Genomic DNA, 14,655 nt, shown 5'->3' with positions numbered 1-14,655 from the left:
CTGTTTCTTAGATTAGGGATGTGTCTGAGCTTAGTTGTCTGGAGTGAGTTACAGGATTTTTCCCCAGTGGTATATTTGTCATACATGATAAGTAATGATTTATAATAGCTTCCATAGTAGCTAAAGCATGTTCTGGACTTGGCACAAAACCATTGTCTGTGCAAGAGCTAAACAAACAGGTGCCACAGCTTGTCAAGGCCTGTTGTTGATGCAGCATCTTCACAAAAACAGCTAACACCCTCTGGCAAGGTAATCAGGGAACTTCATCACATACTCAAACCAGTAAAATTGCAGTGTGCAGGTATGCCATTGTATTTGATTGACTGCTTCCACCACCCCTCATCCCCCTCATTTTCTTAGGCCTTGATGCTGGGAGGAAAAAAAGTTGTCTATAAAGTATTTAGAACTATACAGAGTGCATGAAGACAAGCCTTTGCCACTGTGGGATTTTAGCCTACAAATACTACGTGGCAGTGACCTGATTTACCTGTACAACCCATTAATCATTCCATAACAATGATATATCACAGTGCATCACATTGTTAGGTTGTGGTGGTGTGGCTTGTCTTGAACTCTATGACTGTACATGACTGTATTCATCTTAGTGTGGCCAAGCCTTAGACACTGACCTTTAGTGTATAATGAAAATCATAAATAGCCTTATGCAGATGCACTGTTGATGTTTCAAAAAGTCAATAACATGCATTGCTGTTTTGCAGGTATTGCTAGCAATTGGAAGAGATTCATGCACAAGAAATATTGGTTTGGACAAAGTTGGAGTGAAAATTAATGAAAAGTAAGGACAAGTGTCTGCTTTAAGCTTGTGTCATTTGCTGTTGAAAGGGTAGTGGTGCATAGACATTCAAATATGTTGAGGAAATGTTTTTTTCCTGTTTGCACTCTCTTCAGTAGGAGACTATATAGGCTATGGTTACATTTTATCCCACATTTACTTTTTGGTATTGAAATGTCAATTCCTGAATGCTGGGAGTCAAAGGTGTCTGTTACATTCTGTCTAGATTCACAGAATCGCAGAATTTGTCTGGTTGGAAGAAACTTCAAATTTCATGCAGTCCAAACCTTGACCCAGCACTAAAAGGTCAATGCTAACCATGTCCCTGTGCACCAGGTGCTTGATGGTGACTCCACCACTGCCCTGTGCAGCCTGTTCCAACGTTTGAGAACATCTTCAGTAAAGAACTATTTCCTAATATCAGTCTCAGCTTCTTGTGATGGGTCTTTGTAGTTGTTCTTTGCACTTTCTCGTTCTCATCTGGTTTTATCTCTACTGCCTCTTGAGGCAGAGATCTGCTCATACAGGTTTTTGGTCTGATGGGGTTTGTTTATATTTTAATGAAAATGGTCCTGTCTGTTCTGAAATGTAAGGTCAAAGTAGCATTCCTTAAACTCAACAGTGGAGTTGGTGATGTGTTGTAGATTTTGGAGGAGTTTATTTCTTTCCTTAGAGCCACCCTTTGGCCACAGGCAGTGTCCTGTAGAGGAGCATTTTATGTTTGCTGTAGTGAAGTTCTTGCAGCAAGAAGTGGAGCTATCCATAACATTTTCAAACATCTAGATGTGAGATCTGGAAGATCTTTCTTTTGAAGAAAAGACACAGGGCTATGAACTTGGCTTTGTAGTCTGTGGAAAAACAGTGCAGAGGGCTGCTCACATATGATTGCAGTGACTGATGCTTCTGAAGGGAACTGTTCTGATGTTCTAAATAAGTGGAAATTTTGGTCCACTTAAAATTGGCAGACCCATCTTGTCTTGTAAATAGTTCATGTCTCTCTGACACCTATTACTAGCCCAGTAGAATGATATATAAAGTTACTAGCATAAACTGTATTTGTTAACAAAAGCAAAGCTGAGAAAGTTGGATTTTCATAAAGGAATCACCACTGGTCCCTCAAATAACTGCATGACTGTTACTGTGCCTCTCTGACCAGATTTCCCTGTTGCACGTGTCTCCTGCAGTAATATTGCACTATCTTATTTATTAATGAAGTAGGAAATATTAATAATTAAAAACTTCCATTAGCTCAATACACTTGTAGCTAAAAAGCTTGCTGGCTGTCCCTTGAGTAGGATGTCTAACAGTTTGACCTGTCTTTGTGTAGAAGCCTGAAGGGTGAGTTTGTAGAAGCTGCCTCAGCCACTGAACTGGAATTTCAGTAGTGGATAAATTCTGCCCTACAGCTTGAGTAGGAGAATGTCTCTTCTTGCCATTCCTCAAGGTTACCAGTACACAGTTCAGCTGGTAGTGGAGGGTGTTTGAGAAAGGATTTATGCCTCTCCAAATTGATTCAAGAGATCAATTGAAACTTCATGGGCTACCTCTTTATTCAGTGTGTAAATTCTTGTTATTTTGGTCAGCTTCACACTATTTTACATCCATTTCTGGGGTTCTAAGATTGCGATTATGACTTCTCCTCATACTTCAGATATGTGTCTTTATCTTAAAGCTAAAGGGGCTGAACTCCTACAAGGTTGTTTGCACCTCCAGTCTTCACAATGGAACACTTAGATCTTTTCTCTTGTCGATTCAAATTTCAGAACAGGAAAAGTTCCTGTCAACGATGAGGAGCAAACAAATGTGCCATATATCTATGCTGTTGGAGATATACTACAGGGCAAGCTGGAACTCACACCAGTTGCAATCCAGGCAGGAAGATTGTTAGTTCGAAGGCTTTATGCTGGGGCAACCAGTAAGGTAAGGAACCAGCTGCCACACAGCACTATCATTGCTCTGCTTCAGTGCAGAGTGCAAGTCTCCTTGTTTGTGGGATAAACTCAGTAGGATTTTATGGATTAGCTTTGATGAGCACTTTAATTTTCGCCTTACAAAGCTATTACTGCAGATACGTTCTGCTAATTGTGTGGGATGAAACTAATACCTTCTGGATTAAGCAGTACTCTCTTCTTTTCCTGTTAAGAGACTTTATCTTTTTCTCAGAGTGTAATGATAATAAAACTAACTGAGATCATTTAAGTTGTTTTTAACTGTGCTGCCTTCCCTAAATGTCAGAAATCATTCCCATCCCATTAAATGCTGTAACTCTGTTTCACAGGCAGTTTACCAAACTTGCTTTTGGTCCCTAAATAGAGTGTAATAGGAGGTTGTGATGCTCTTCATTTTCCGTGTTATTTCCACTAATGTTTCCCTTATCATCTATATTATTTCAGTGTAATAATACAGTTCTGCTTGTAAAATCCAAGGTACCAGTAAGTCAGAATGTATTTATACCTGAGAAGTTGAATTCACCAATTCAATGCCTACATTTCCTGCAATTGTAGGTTTCAGTCAAGTGATGTTAGTCCAAAGAAGAGTAAAATCAGTAGACGTTTACACCTTATCCTTAAATCACAAGGAAAGGAAAGTGCTTTTTAAGGACCTGTTATCCAAGCACCATTGATGTGGGTCCTTGTCTCACCTTCCTAACCATAGGGCATGAACTTAAGGTTTTTCAGAGCCTGCTGTATTCATATCAAGTGTATCTGTTGGCAAGAGTTTGGCAGAGTTGTTTTAAGCTGGCAGGTAATGGAGTCCTGAATCAATGTGCATAATGTCATTACATGAGGCAGGCAAAGCTTACAAGACCCATAGCAGGAGCTGATGTTTTTTTTTCTTGCTGCAGTACTGTGGATATGTCTTAACTTACATTGCATGCCAGGTAACTATCTCTCAAAGTATGAAAGTTCTTATGCTGCCAAAGAAAGCATCATCTCTTTCAGTGAATCCAGGAAATGACTAAGAGATGGGAACCTGGATTACATCACTGTTGTAACAAATGGGGAAGGGTGATTGTAATGAAGCGTTACAGGTAGATGGGGAAAGAGTAGTGAGCAGCATGCCAGTTCATCCTCAGTCACAAAGGAAATCAATTAGAATTGAAATCCATCGAAATTAAAATACTAGAAATGAAATAGGGTTGACCAGCCTGCTAGACTGATATGGCAGAATGTCTGATTTGGTGGATATGGGAATAGCAGTGGATGTTGAAAGCTCTTGACAATGTCTCTCATAACGTTCTCATAGACAAACCAGTGAAGTACAGGCTAGATAAAAGGGCAGTGAGGTGGACTGAAAACTGGCTGACCTGCCAGGGTTACAGGGCTGTGAGCAGCATTACAAAGACCAGCTGAAGGATAGTCGTTAGTTGTGTGCCACAGGGTTGGGTACTCAGTGTTGTAGTTTTAACATCTTCATCTGGATGATGAGACAGAGTGCACATTCAGCAAGCTTGGAGATGATGCAAAACTGGGGGGAAGCAACTGATGGAACCAATATTTGTGCTGTCAGTTAGACCTAGTCAAACTAGAGAAATGGCTAACAGGAATCTCTTGTTCAGCAATATAGAGTGTCAAGTCTCTTGCCTGGAGAAGTGTAACTTCATGCATCAGCACAGGCTGGGACCCACCAGCTGGAAAGCAGCCATGCAGAGGAAGCCTTGCGGAATCTTGAATACTGTGTTCAGTTTTGGGCTCCCCAGTTTGAGAGACAGAGAACTGCTGGAGAAAGTCCAGCAGACGGCTGTGAGGATGATTAGGGGACTGGAGGGCATGGCTTATGAGGAGAGGCTGAGAGACTCGAGACTTTTTAGTCTGGAAAAGAGAAGACTTAGAGGGGATTTGATAAGTGTTTATAAATATCTGAGGGCTGGCCAGGAAGCAGGGGACAGGCTCTGCTCACTTGCTCCCTGGCATAGGACAAGGAGCAATGGGTATAAGTTGCAACAAAAGAGGTTCTGCCTCAACACAAGGGGGAGCTTCTTTACTGTAAGGGTCACAGAGCACTGGAACAGGCTTCCCAGAGAGGTTGTGGGATCTCCTTCTCTGGAGCCTTTCAAGGCCTGTCTGGATGTGTTCCTCTGTGATCTGTGTTAGATAGTATTGTCCTGGCTCTGGCAGGGGGGTTGGACTCGATGATGTCTTTGGGTCCCTTCCAACCCCTAACATCCTGTGAACCTATAATCAGGATGACACAACCATGAGCCAGACATATACTCTTATGACAAAGAAGGCCAGTGGCATCTTGGGCTGCATTCTGGCAAAGCATCGCCAGCAGGTGTAGAGAAGTGACCTTTTCACCTCCACTTTGTTCTGGTGAGGCAGGTTTGGGTTTTGTGTCCAGTTTTGGGCTCATCAGTACAAGAACAAGGCAAGTCCAGCAAAGGACCATGCCTATTATTAAGGGACTGCAGCATCTATTACGTGAGAGAGGCTGAGACAATTGGGGATTTGGATACCCAGCAGAAGAGATGGCTTAGGGGCTTCATATCATTCTGTATTTATGTCTGATGGATCCAGACTCTTTTCAGAATCATAAAGTAAAAGGACAAGAGGCAACAAATTCAAACTGAAACACAGGAAAATAGCATTTAAATACAACACAAATATCTGGTCAAGTCCCAGATATTGCCCAGAGAAAAGTGCCAGTAAAGTCAGGGGTCAGCGTTTGCCTCTCATGGTATGTGGCTGGGCACACAGTGTCAACTCTAGTTCTAGCTCTTTCCCCCAAATGTCTGTAGTTCATGTCTTTGGTGCTTTGGCATTGTCTGAGCCACAGCTGATGAAATGATGTTTTTTAGATGGTGGTGGTGTCTCCGCAGCATCCTGCTAAAAATAGCACGCTTTGTAGATCTGGTACGTTTTAAAGCAGGTCATTGAATTTCCTCTTCTTTTTAACCTATGCATAATAATGTCAGTGTGGCTTTGAACTGTCTTTCTGTTCTTACTCCAGTTAACACCTCTGAGAAGAACAAAACTAACCCTGTAGATTAATTAGGTTAAAAAAAAGGGCGAGTAGCTTTCAGAATTATGAATAATCCAAGCTTTCTTCCTGCCTTGCAGACTGATGGTTTTTAATCCAGTGTGCTGATTTTATTACTGATTTTGTGTGGGGTTTTGTTTTGTTTTGAATGCCACACAGTGTGACTATGTGAATGTTCCAACTACCGTGTTCACTCCTTTGGAGTATGGAGCCTGTGGGTATTCTGAAGAGGCTGCAATGGAGAAGTTTGGAGAAGAAAACATTGAGGTAAATGCCTTAGTTTCATCTGGATTTTGAGTTCCCAATTTGTAATTTAGAGTAATGTTAAAAGTCAGTTGAAGCAACGTTCTGTGTTCTGATGTAAGGACTAGGTATATTTTTGTCCTCCTTGGCAGTTGCTGGACATGTTATAAAAATAGTCTCTAATTCTAATAACTCTAGTTGCACATATGTACTGTTTTTGGTAATCAGAGCTTGAAGGTGGAATATTTGGTTAGTAAAATAAGAGAGAGTTTAGTTGTATCTGGAAATACTTGAGGAGAAATTAAAGTTGGTTGTTTGTTGGAAGCATTACATTGGGTTTAGTGTCTAGCTGGAGCTATAGAGTGGCAAAATTCCTTGCTGTGGTCGTTTTTACTTTATGGAGTTAAGTGCTGTTGTGCTCATTTTTCCTCTTTATTTTGACTATGCAAGGAGGTATGTGCTTAATTTTACTCACATGAGGGATCTCTTTTTATTTACTGGGGTCGCCGGCCAAGAGTGAAATGAGACATATATAAGAACTTAGTGCCTAAGGCTGTTCTTACAAAATACTATACAAACCACATTACAGAAAGCATGGAGGGGGGAGTCTAACAGTAAACTGAACTTTTATGTCCCGTGAAGATCAATTGAGGAGCTTTCTTTGGGGAAATAAGATGAGTGGTGGCTCATAAAGGTGAGAACTTGCCTCTCTGTTGGCAGTTGCATTTTTTAATTTGCACTGTGGAGAAAAGAAGTAATTGTGACTCAAAAATGGCAGTGCACAGTTAACCTGACTACAGGGCAGGGATTTAAAGTCTGTTAACCCCACAGAGTTTGTATACACACAGTCAAGGTTATGATATTGAGTTAAATTCTTGCTGTTATATGTGTAATACTGGTTCCTTCTTTGCGGAGAATACACTTTCTATTTTCAAATTCATTTTTGAAAACAGCCATCCAGGAGCATTTCTATTGTGGCTAAGGTCCTAATTTAATTTATTCTGAGCTCTCCATCATGTCAGTGTACTGGCTTTTGCAGCCTTCAGTAGGGTTATTGAGTTGCATCTGTCATTCTGGCCTGTTAAATAAATGCATTGTAATTGTGTTACTATGGAAAAACACTGAGCTATCTCTCCTAGTTTGTGAAGGGACATATTTTTACCAGAATTGTGATCAATTAAAAACTGATTTCAAGCAGTAATCAATCTAAGCTTAGCTTGTAATGGGAGTTGTCTGGAGTTCTGGGTAGAACTGAGCCTCAAAACACCCAGCATTTTCTGAGCTGTGTGCCATACAGGATGGTGAGGAACCTTGTCTGCAGTTAGGAATCAGTCCAGTGATGCTTGCTGGGGCAGTTAGAAAATGTGATGTAGGGGTTTGTTTTGTTTCTTTTTAATGTATTTTCCATTTTGCAGTGATCTGTAATTGAAGAGATCATACAAAATCATACCCTCATGCCTCTTAAACCCAGGCTCTGAGGCTGTGTCTTTCTCATTTCTGCTCTGAGAAATACTTTTGCCTTAATTCTGGATAGAACCAGAGACAATAGAGTTGTTTTTTAGCCTTCTAGTTTAAGGGCATGATGAATTGCATTCTCAGTGTGGTACACTTACAACTATTTTTTTCCCTTTTAATTACTGCATAGTGCTAGTTTTGTTGAACCTTTATTTTTGGCATTCATCAAGGGGAAAGTGTCTCACCCTGATCTCAAATACTCCAAATTCTATGTGCATGGCTGATTGCTAATGAAGATTTGTTAGCTAATAGTTTGTCCTTGTGCTGTGTCACAACTGGTTGAAAGTTTTTATGTGTGTTTCCCAAAAGTTTTAGTGGTCAGTAGTAAAGCTCCACCTTTGGAGGTAGACAAACTAGATTAAAAATAATCTGTCAGGTTTTGGGAGGTCATAATCTCTGCAGTGAAATTACAAAACTTCTTTTTTTTGAACCTGTGTTGTATTTCTAGGTGTATCACAGCCACTTCTGGCCACTGGAATGGACAGTGCCATCCAGAGACAATAACAAATGCTATGCAAAAATAATTTGCAATATCCAAGACAACGTAAGTGCATCTTTTCCTTCAGGGAAATGCAGCAGCTCTCTATTCCTCATAGGGACAGTTGATACCACAGTTATAAATAGGTTAATTTTAACAAACTAAAATTATTTTCTTCTATTTTTTGAAATGTAATAAACAAAAATATTGGAGAAGTATTTGTACAAAACTGGTCCTTAGTAAAACAGAAAATTCTGCCACTGCAATTGGTATATGGTACTTCTTGTGTGTGCATATATATATATATATGTATATATGTGTATATATATATGTAAAACAAGAAGTACAGATCCTCCAAAAGTACAGATCCTCCAAGACTGTTTATTAGCTTTGAAAAGTGAGCAAATATGTTACATGTAAAAATGGGCAGAAGCTTTATTGGTTTATCTTGTTTTCTTTGTCTCCCTCCAGTCTGGAACATTGCTGGGAGATTTTTCTCTCAGAGCTTGAGATCTCTTAGAAACCATTACAACTTGTAACCACAGTGTCTATACAACTCTTCAGCTCATTCTAACAGGATTAATGTATCTTGCCTGGACAAATCTCATTTAGAGTGATAAAGCCAGGATTATCCTTGGACTAGGATAAAATTTCCTGGTAATGGAAGTGTGCAGCACCTGCTGAAGCACAAACAAAGTTACCGATTAGTTGAAAGAATTGGTATATCCCTTTCTGAATGATGATGATCTGTTCAATAAAAAAGTAGTTTAATTTACTAATATGAATTATTATGAAGAATAAGATGCTGTTATTATGTATTCCTCTTAAAACAGTGGCATAGAGTTGTCAGTCCTAGAAAATTCTTTTAGCTATTTTCTTTTATCATTAGATACAGATTTAATTTCCTGCTGTCTTTCTAAGCATAACATCACCATGCTGTGAAATTTGCAAACTTGCTGGTTTTGCCCATCTCCTCTTTCTGGAGGGGTTTCTGCTAATATGGAAACTCTTTTTGAGCCCATGGCTGTGTTCCTAATCCAAAGTTACTTAGGAAAACTAATAGATGAAATGGTGATTTAATGTGTTTCATTAATTTGTTTCAATTTCATGTCCTGATAATTTGGAAAATATTTACACATATAAGAATAGAGTCAAAAGTTACCCTGGATGTGAAGTAGTACAGTATTTGAAACTGTAGATCTCAGTTTCATTTCTATGGTTTTATTTTTTAGATCTATCCATATTTCTAAAGGCAAATAAGGGTAATTCTATTTGACTAATTATAGCTTATCTTACTTAAATAAACTCTGTGGTAGATCTCAGGCTTACTGAAAGAAAAATGACCTTTCAGTGTATAGATTATCCTCACTCCCTTACGTGTTATATTTAGTGGGAGGAGCTGATAAATTTTGATACCTAATTGGGCTACGTCTGTGCTCAGCAAATTCTGATTAATGCTGTGAAAAAGCTACTTAAAGCCCACAGCAGATGGCATTTGCTAAAGGAGGTTTTGTTTTCTTAGAGAAGCAGGCTTTTCCTCAAGGAAAACAGGTCTAAGGCAGTACACCTTGTTCTGCACGGAGTGTTTGTTGAGGATGCATGTGCAGTTTGATGCATTTTGCAATTGAAAGTAGTATAGATGTGAGAGGTGTGAAGTAATAATATCTTCCTTGTAATCAATGTCCTTTTGGTTTGTTTTGCCAGTCTCTAGGTATATTATCTCCCAATGACAGTAAACACTGCAATTAGAGTAGTCATCAGTTTAGTTATAACACACTTCCTGCCATATCTCATTAGGCAGAATTTTAGCTTGTGGCCCTTCCCTGTCAGCAGCTATCAAAGTGAAAGTTGTTCAGTAGATAAGCACCATGCAGCCACCCAGCATAGGCCCTGATATTGCAGACATTCGTGCAAGGTGCTCAGCTTCCCTTAGGCAAGCAGTCAGTTGTAGTGAGTGGAATAACTTGCCTGACTAAAATTGAAATGCATGTTTGCAACTAGGACATGCACAATTATCAAGCTGAGACCATGGAGTATGTTACATTGGTGTACTGTTGATACAGAGAACTCCTGCACAAAACTTTGTAGAGTTCTTCGTTGAATCTATTTTTCAGAGAGAGAACAAAGTTATACCAGCTATCTGCCATCGTTGGTGCCAATAATAGTTCACATTGTGTGGTTACATTAATTTTTGGTTATATAGTCTGAGTAAGAAAGCCTTACATGTCTAAAGAGAACCAAATGCATGACTGTGCTTGCATTTGATTATCTTTGGTACTTAGGAGAGAGTCATTGGCTTCCATGTCCTTGGTCCAAATGCTGGAGAAGTCACCCAAGGGTTTGCAGCTGCTATGAAATGTGGGATGACAAAAGAACAACTGGACAACACCATAGGAATTCATCCTGTCTGTGCTGAGGTTTGTATATGAAATCATCTCATAGCTCAGCTTTTTAACAGCCTGGGGTAAGGTCTTGGAAATCACAGTATCACAGTATCACAGTATCATCAGGGTTGGAAGAGACCTCACAGATCATCAAGTCCAACCCTTTACCACAGAGCTCAGAAAGTAGAGGAGGGAAGGACAGGAAGTTTTTAACATTCAGATTTAATCTGGGAATTTCACTACTTTTAAAATATGCTTATTTGTGGAATGCTTATGCTCTTCCCTGATCCAGTGCACTCCCAAAGGGAAGTACAGGTTTTTCCTCACCCTCAAAGTTCCATTTATGAAGGCTGCTAAATAGTGTATTCTGCTAAAGTGATTAGGCCTTTTAAGATGTGTGTACTCAAAATAGGCTTATAAACTGGTGCTGTGAAAGGAGACCAGCTACAAGGTATTTTTTTCTATAAGTTTCTGCCTTTTTAAAGCTCTTTCCTTTACTCTGTAGGTCTCCACTTCTGTAGTGAAGTACACAAGGGCACACAAGTATTTCTTGTGTTTTTCTTGCTGATCCTCTTTAAGGAAGAGGTTAATTTTCTTTAGCATGTGGAGGACAGTTCCTCTTAGGTGTAAATCAGAGGTGATCCACTGAATTTCAGTACCATTAGTACCAGTTTATATTAAGTGAGGATCCCTGCAAACAGGACACTGATCTGCAGAAGAGAAGTCTGGTTCTCTGGTTTTGTTTTGTAAGTGGTACTGTATAAGCAATGCAATATGAATAAGTGGAATGGAATGGAATCTGAATGCCCTTCAAATCATCATCTACAATACAGATTCAATTGGGTTTTTATTCCGTAGTATCATCTAATAATGGTCTTGGAAGCCCTTGGAAAGTGCTAGGGGATCCTTATCTTACCAGGGGCCCTGTGCATGGGGAGCTCTCAAGGGAGCCATTCAAACCTGTGAACTCAAGTGGGATATTAGCATATGCAGTGTGAAGAGAGGATGACAGTCATAATTTATTCTGGACATCTGAGCTGCTAAAATTGAAACTGAATAGAATGATGATTAGATATAATTTAGGGAGATAATTTCAGATAATCATATTTGTTTGAGTGGGGGAGGAAGAAATTGGTTCAGAAGAAGTATACTATTTAAAAGCTCCAGGGAACAATGATCAGTTTTAGTGCCAGTCATCAAAAGGTTTTTATGCCTGTTACTTAATTTACTCTCCTAAGCAGTAAACAAAACTCAAAGTGCAAGATGGTACTTTCTGATTTTAAAAATGCTTTAAAGTTGTTTGGAGTTTGCGAGGACTACACATCTGGATGATTAGAATGGTGGATGACAGTGGTGTCATTTTTAGCTTACATGCGTGAAAAAGCTAAGGAGAATTAAGTCTGATCTGAGCAGGAACTGGGCAGTGTCACAGGGTCAAATGACCTCCTCATTGGTATTAGTGCTAATTCATTGCTCCAAGAGTCTCCTGTGAAACATGTTATCACTCTACTTGAAGATGGTGGAAATGAGAGCAAGATTTCACTTCTCTTAGTTGAGCAGCATTTTATCTTGCAGACAACATGAGTTCTGAATGGAATTTCTTGCAAGGCAAAGTACAAACAGCTGTAAGCACAGAGTTGGTAGGACAGCCTTACAGAGAACTACCTCAGCACAGACTGTACTGCATTGCTTGAGATACAGGATCAGGTAACAGAGTGCCTGCGATGAAGAGAAAGTGTCCTCCAAAAGCTGTGATGACTCTTGAGTTTAGCCAATGATCGCTCTGCAGCCATTGGATCTAAGGTTTTGTGTTCACTTGAATAACAAACAAACTCTGTCAAACCCCCTCACATTTCTAAGAATAATCAAATATTCTCCAGGCACCTTACTAGAATTAGGGATCCGCGTGGTCGCTTCAGCTACTGGAACGAGTTAGCACATCAGAGCTTGCAGTTGGGCCAAGAAGAAAGCAGATAAATTTTGTGGTTTGTGATCTTGGTCTTTTGAAGTGAAATAGTGAATGAAGGTTCCTGTATGATGTCTGTCTGTAGATCAGAATTGAAGGGTTAGAAACCCTTTCTCAAGCCATGTGCTATAGTTTGAACACTGCTGTTCTTTTGCCATATATATTAGGCATACATTTGTCTTCCTGATTTGTGTGTGATGCTTTACATGATTATGGACAGTGGAAGAGGTGTATCATTTATTGATGATATTCTCTAAAGAGCTGCTAGCAGCCTTCATGCAGCAGAGCTTCTACTTAGGGCTTCTACTGTAGAGCTTTCAGATCCCCATTATATTTAGATACTTCAGTGTGATTTGCATAATTGAAATGTGCATGTACTTTATGCTAAGTTTATTTTTCCTGAGAGATGGCTTTGATGATAGGTAATTATTGCAACTTTGAACCATTTAGATAGAAGTGGGTTTGATTTCCTTTTTTTTCCCTTTCTGTATTACATCTATGCAGAACTGTGCAGTTATGTGCATTGCAAAGTTCCAGTATAAAACAAGTTTCATGAATATGTGGTTTTCTTTTAATGAGACTTGAAAGCAGTAAAGATTGGACTTTTTCAAACTAAATTAGCTTTTGTCCCAGAGATGCAGATCCATGACATAATACCTACATCAACAATCAGTTCCACATTTCCATAATATCTTGAAATGTGTGGAGGCAAAATTTATGTTCTCTCCAAATGCTGTAGCCATGGATTAACTTCACTTTCCCAACAAAGTTGTTATCTGTGAGCCATAAAGCCACTTACTCCTTAGGTGTACAGACTGGGGTTTATTGTTGCTGAGCTCATTTCCACTGTGAAAACTTAGGAGCGTTAAGACAAAGAGTGGTGTAAAGCCATGTCACTTAATTCCTTCTTTTCCACTGTGAAAGGAAGACCATAAGGTAAGTGAAGAGAACAAGGGTATTTGAGTGCATGTGCAAGTGTGTGTGGCAAGAATTTCAAATGTACATTTTTCACTATTACTTCATCACTTAACAAAATAGCTGTGATTTTGAGCATTGTGGCCCAGTTTATCCTCCAGAAAAGAAGATTAATTTTGACTATATGAAAAGTCTTCCTTTTTTTTTCTCTTTAAGGTATTCACCACTCTGTCTGTGACTAAGCGTTCTGGTGAAAGTACCCTTCAGGCTGGATGCTGAGGTTAAAGACCCCCATTCTTGTTATTGCCAGAGACTAATTTTCATCACAATGTCCAACTTGTGCGATTCAGAAGAAATTATTGGGGAGAATCCATCCTTGGCTGTCTGCAGAAATGTGTGGATATTAACCAGCACATTACATCATCCTAATGGAGAAGAGCACTGTGGGAGTTGGTCACTTGCGATGATTGGCTGGCAATTAGCAATGGAATGGGAATATTAACTATTGAGCTGTTGCTTAGCAGGGCATTTAACAAATGCTTTCATGAAGTCATAGCCTGAAGCCTGCATTGTCTGGTGGGCAGTGATGGAAGAACTGCTAGCACAGCTGGACAACTATTTTGATTTGGTTTTATTCCTCTCTAGTTTCTTACCTGAACAATAACTGTAGAATAAAACAAACAAACAAACAACACTCCCCCCCAAAACAAGAAAGCAAAGAGAACTCCTACTCCAAAAACCAATAGTGAAAAATACTGAATGTAGATATGGACAAAAAGCTGTATTTCATTGCTTTGGTTTGTATTTAGGTGAGAAAACAATCCTTTTGAAGCAGACATTTCCATTGAAAAGAACAAATTCTTGAATGTTCCACCTGTGTAGGATAAACTTTGTAGATATTTAGCAAGGAACTGTTAAAAAATGCCTCTTTGTAACAGAAATGAATGTAGGTTGTGATCTGGCTTTTTGTTTCCCCCTGTTTTGGCGGAAAGGTTCAGATTGCATTTAGTAAATGGTTCTGGGGTGTTTAGTACTGTGGTGTGAATAGCAGGTAAATGCTCCAGCCCTCTGGGAGGAGTGCCTTGTGTCTGAACTTCTCCTCGGTAACAAAGTCATGTATTTCTGCTGAGATTATTCTAGAGTATTGTTTTAAATTATTTTTGTAGAACTCAGATGTAGCTGAAGGATTTTTAAACATGTTTTGTATGGTGTCAGGAATGATCTGTGGTGGTATTTTTCTGGCCAGTTTATTTAATAAATTGTATATTTGCACAAACAGATGCCTACTTCGAGGCTTCTTCCAAGCAAAGAGTGACAGCAAGATGACTTTTTTTTTCTTTTAAAGGCCAGAAGATGGCTCCTCCATCAACCCAGCTGTGAT

At 39.3% G+C, this 14,655-nt stretch overlaps 1 protein-coding gene across 2 annotated transcripts in view; it reads left to right on the top strand.

Annotated features, from left to right (window-relative positions):
• TXNRD1 (thioredoxin reductase 1) overlaps positions 1-14,550 on the top strand; it is a 41,755-nt gene extending 27,205 nt beyond the window's left edge. For both annotated transcript variants that reach the window (XM_064154811.1, XM_064154812.1), the window contains 6 exons: positions 720-796; positions 2,557-2,713; positions 5,933-6,040; positions 7,980-8,075; positions 10,292-10,426; positions 13,491-14,550. In XM_064154811.1, coding sequence (XP_064010881.1) covers positions 720-796; positions 2,557-2,713; positions 5,933-6,040; positions 7,980-8,075; positions 10,292-10,426; positions 13,491-13,553 — 636 coding nt within the window. In that variant the 3' untranslated portion in view covers positions 13,554-14,550. The remainder of the gene's footprint in view (positions 1-719; positions 797-2,556; positions 2,714-5,932; positions 6,041-7,979; positions 8,076-10,291; positions 10,427-13,490) is intronic.
• The last annotated feature ends 105 nt before the right edge of the window (positions 14,551-14,655 follow it).

Source organism: Pogoniulus pusillus, chromosome 15, assembly GCF_015220805.1.
Source record: "Pogoniulus pusillus isolate bPogPus1 chromosome 15, bPogPus1.pri, whole genome shotgun sequence".
In the NCBI taxonomy this organism is placed as follows: domain Eukaryota; kingdom Metazoa; phylum Chordata; class Aves; order Piciformes; family Lybiidae; genus Pogoniulus; species Pogoniulus pusillus.
Note: the sequence above shows the minus strand (reverse complement) of the source record. Positions and strands in the feature narration are given on the sequence as shown.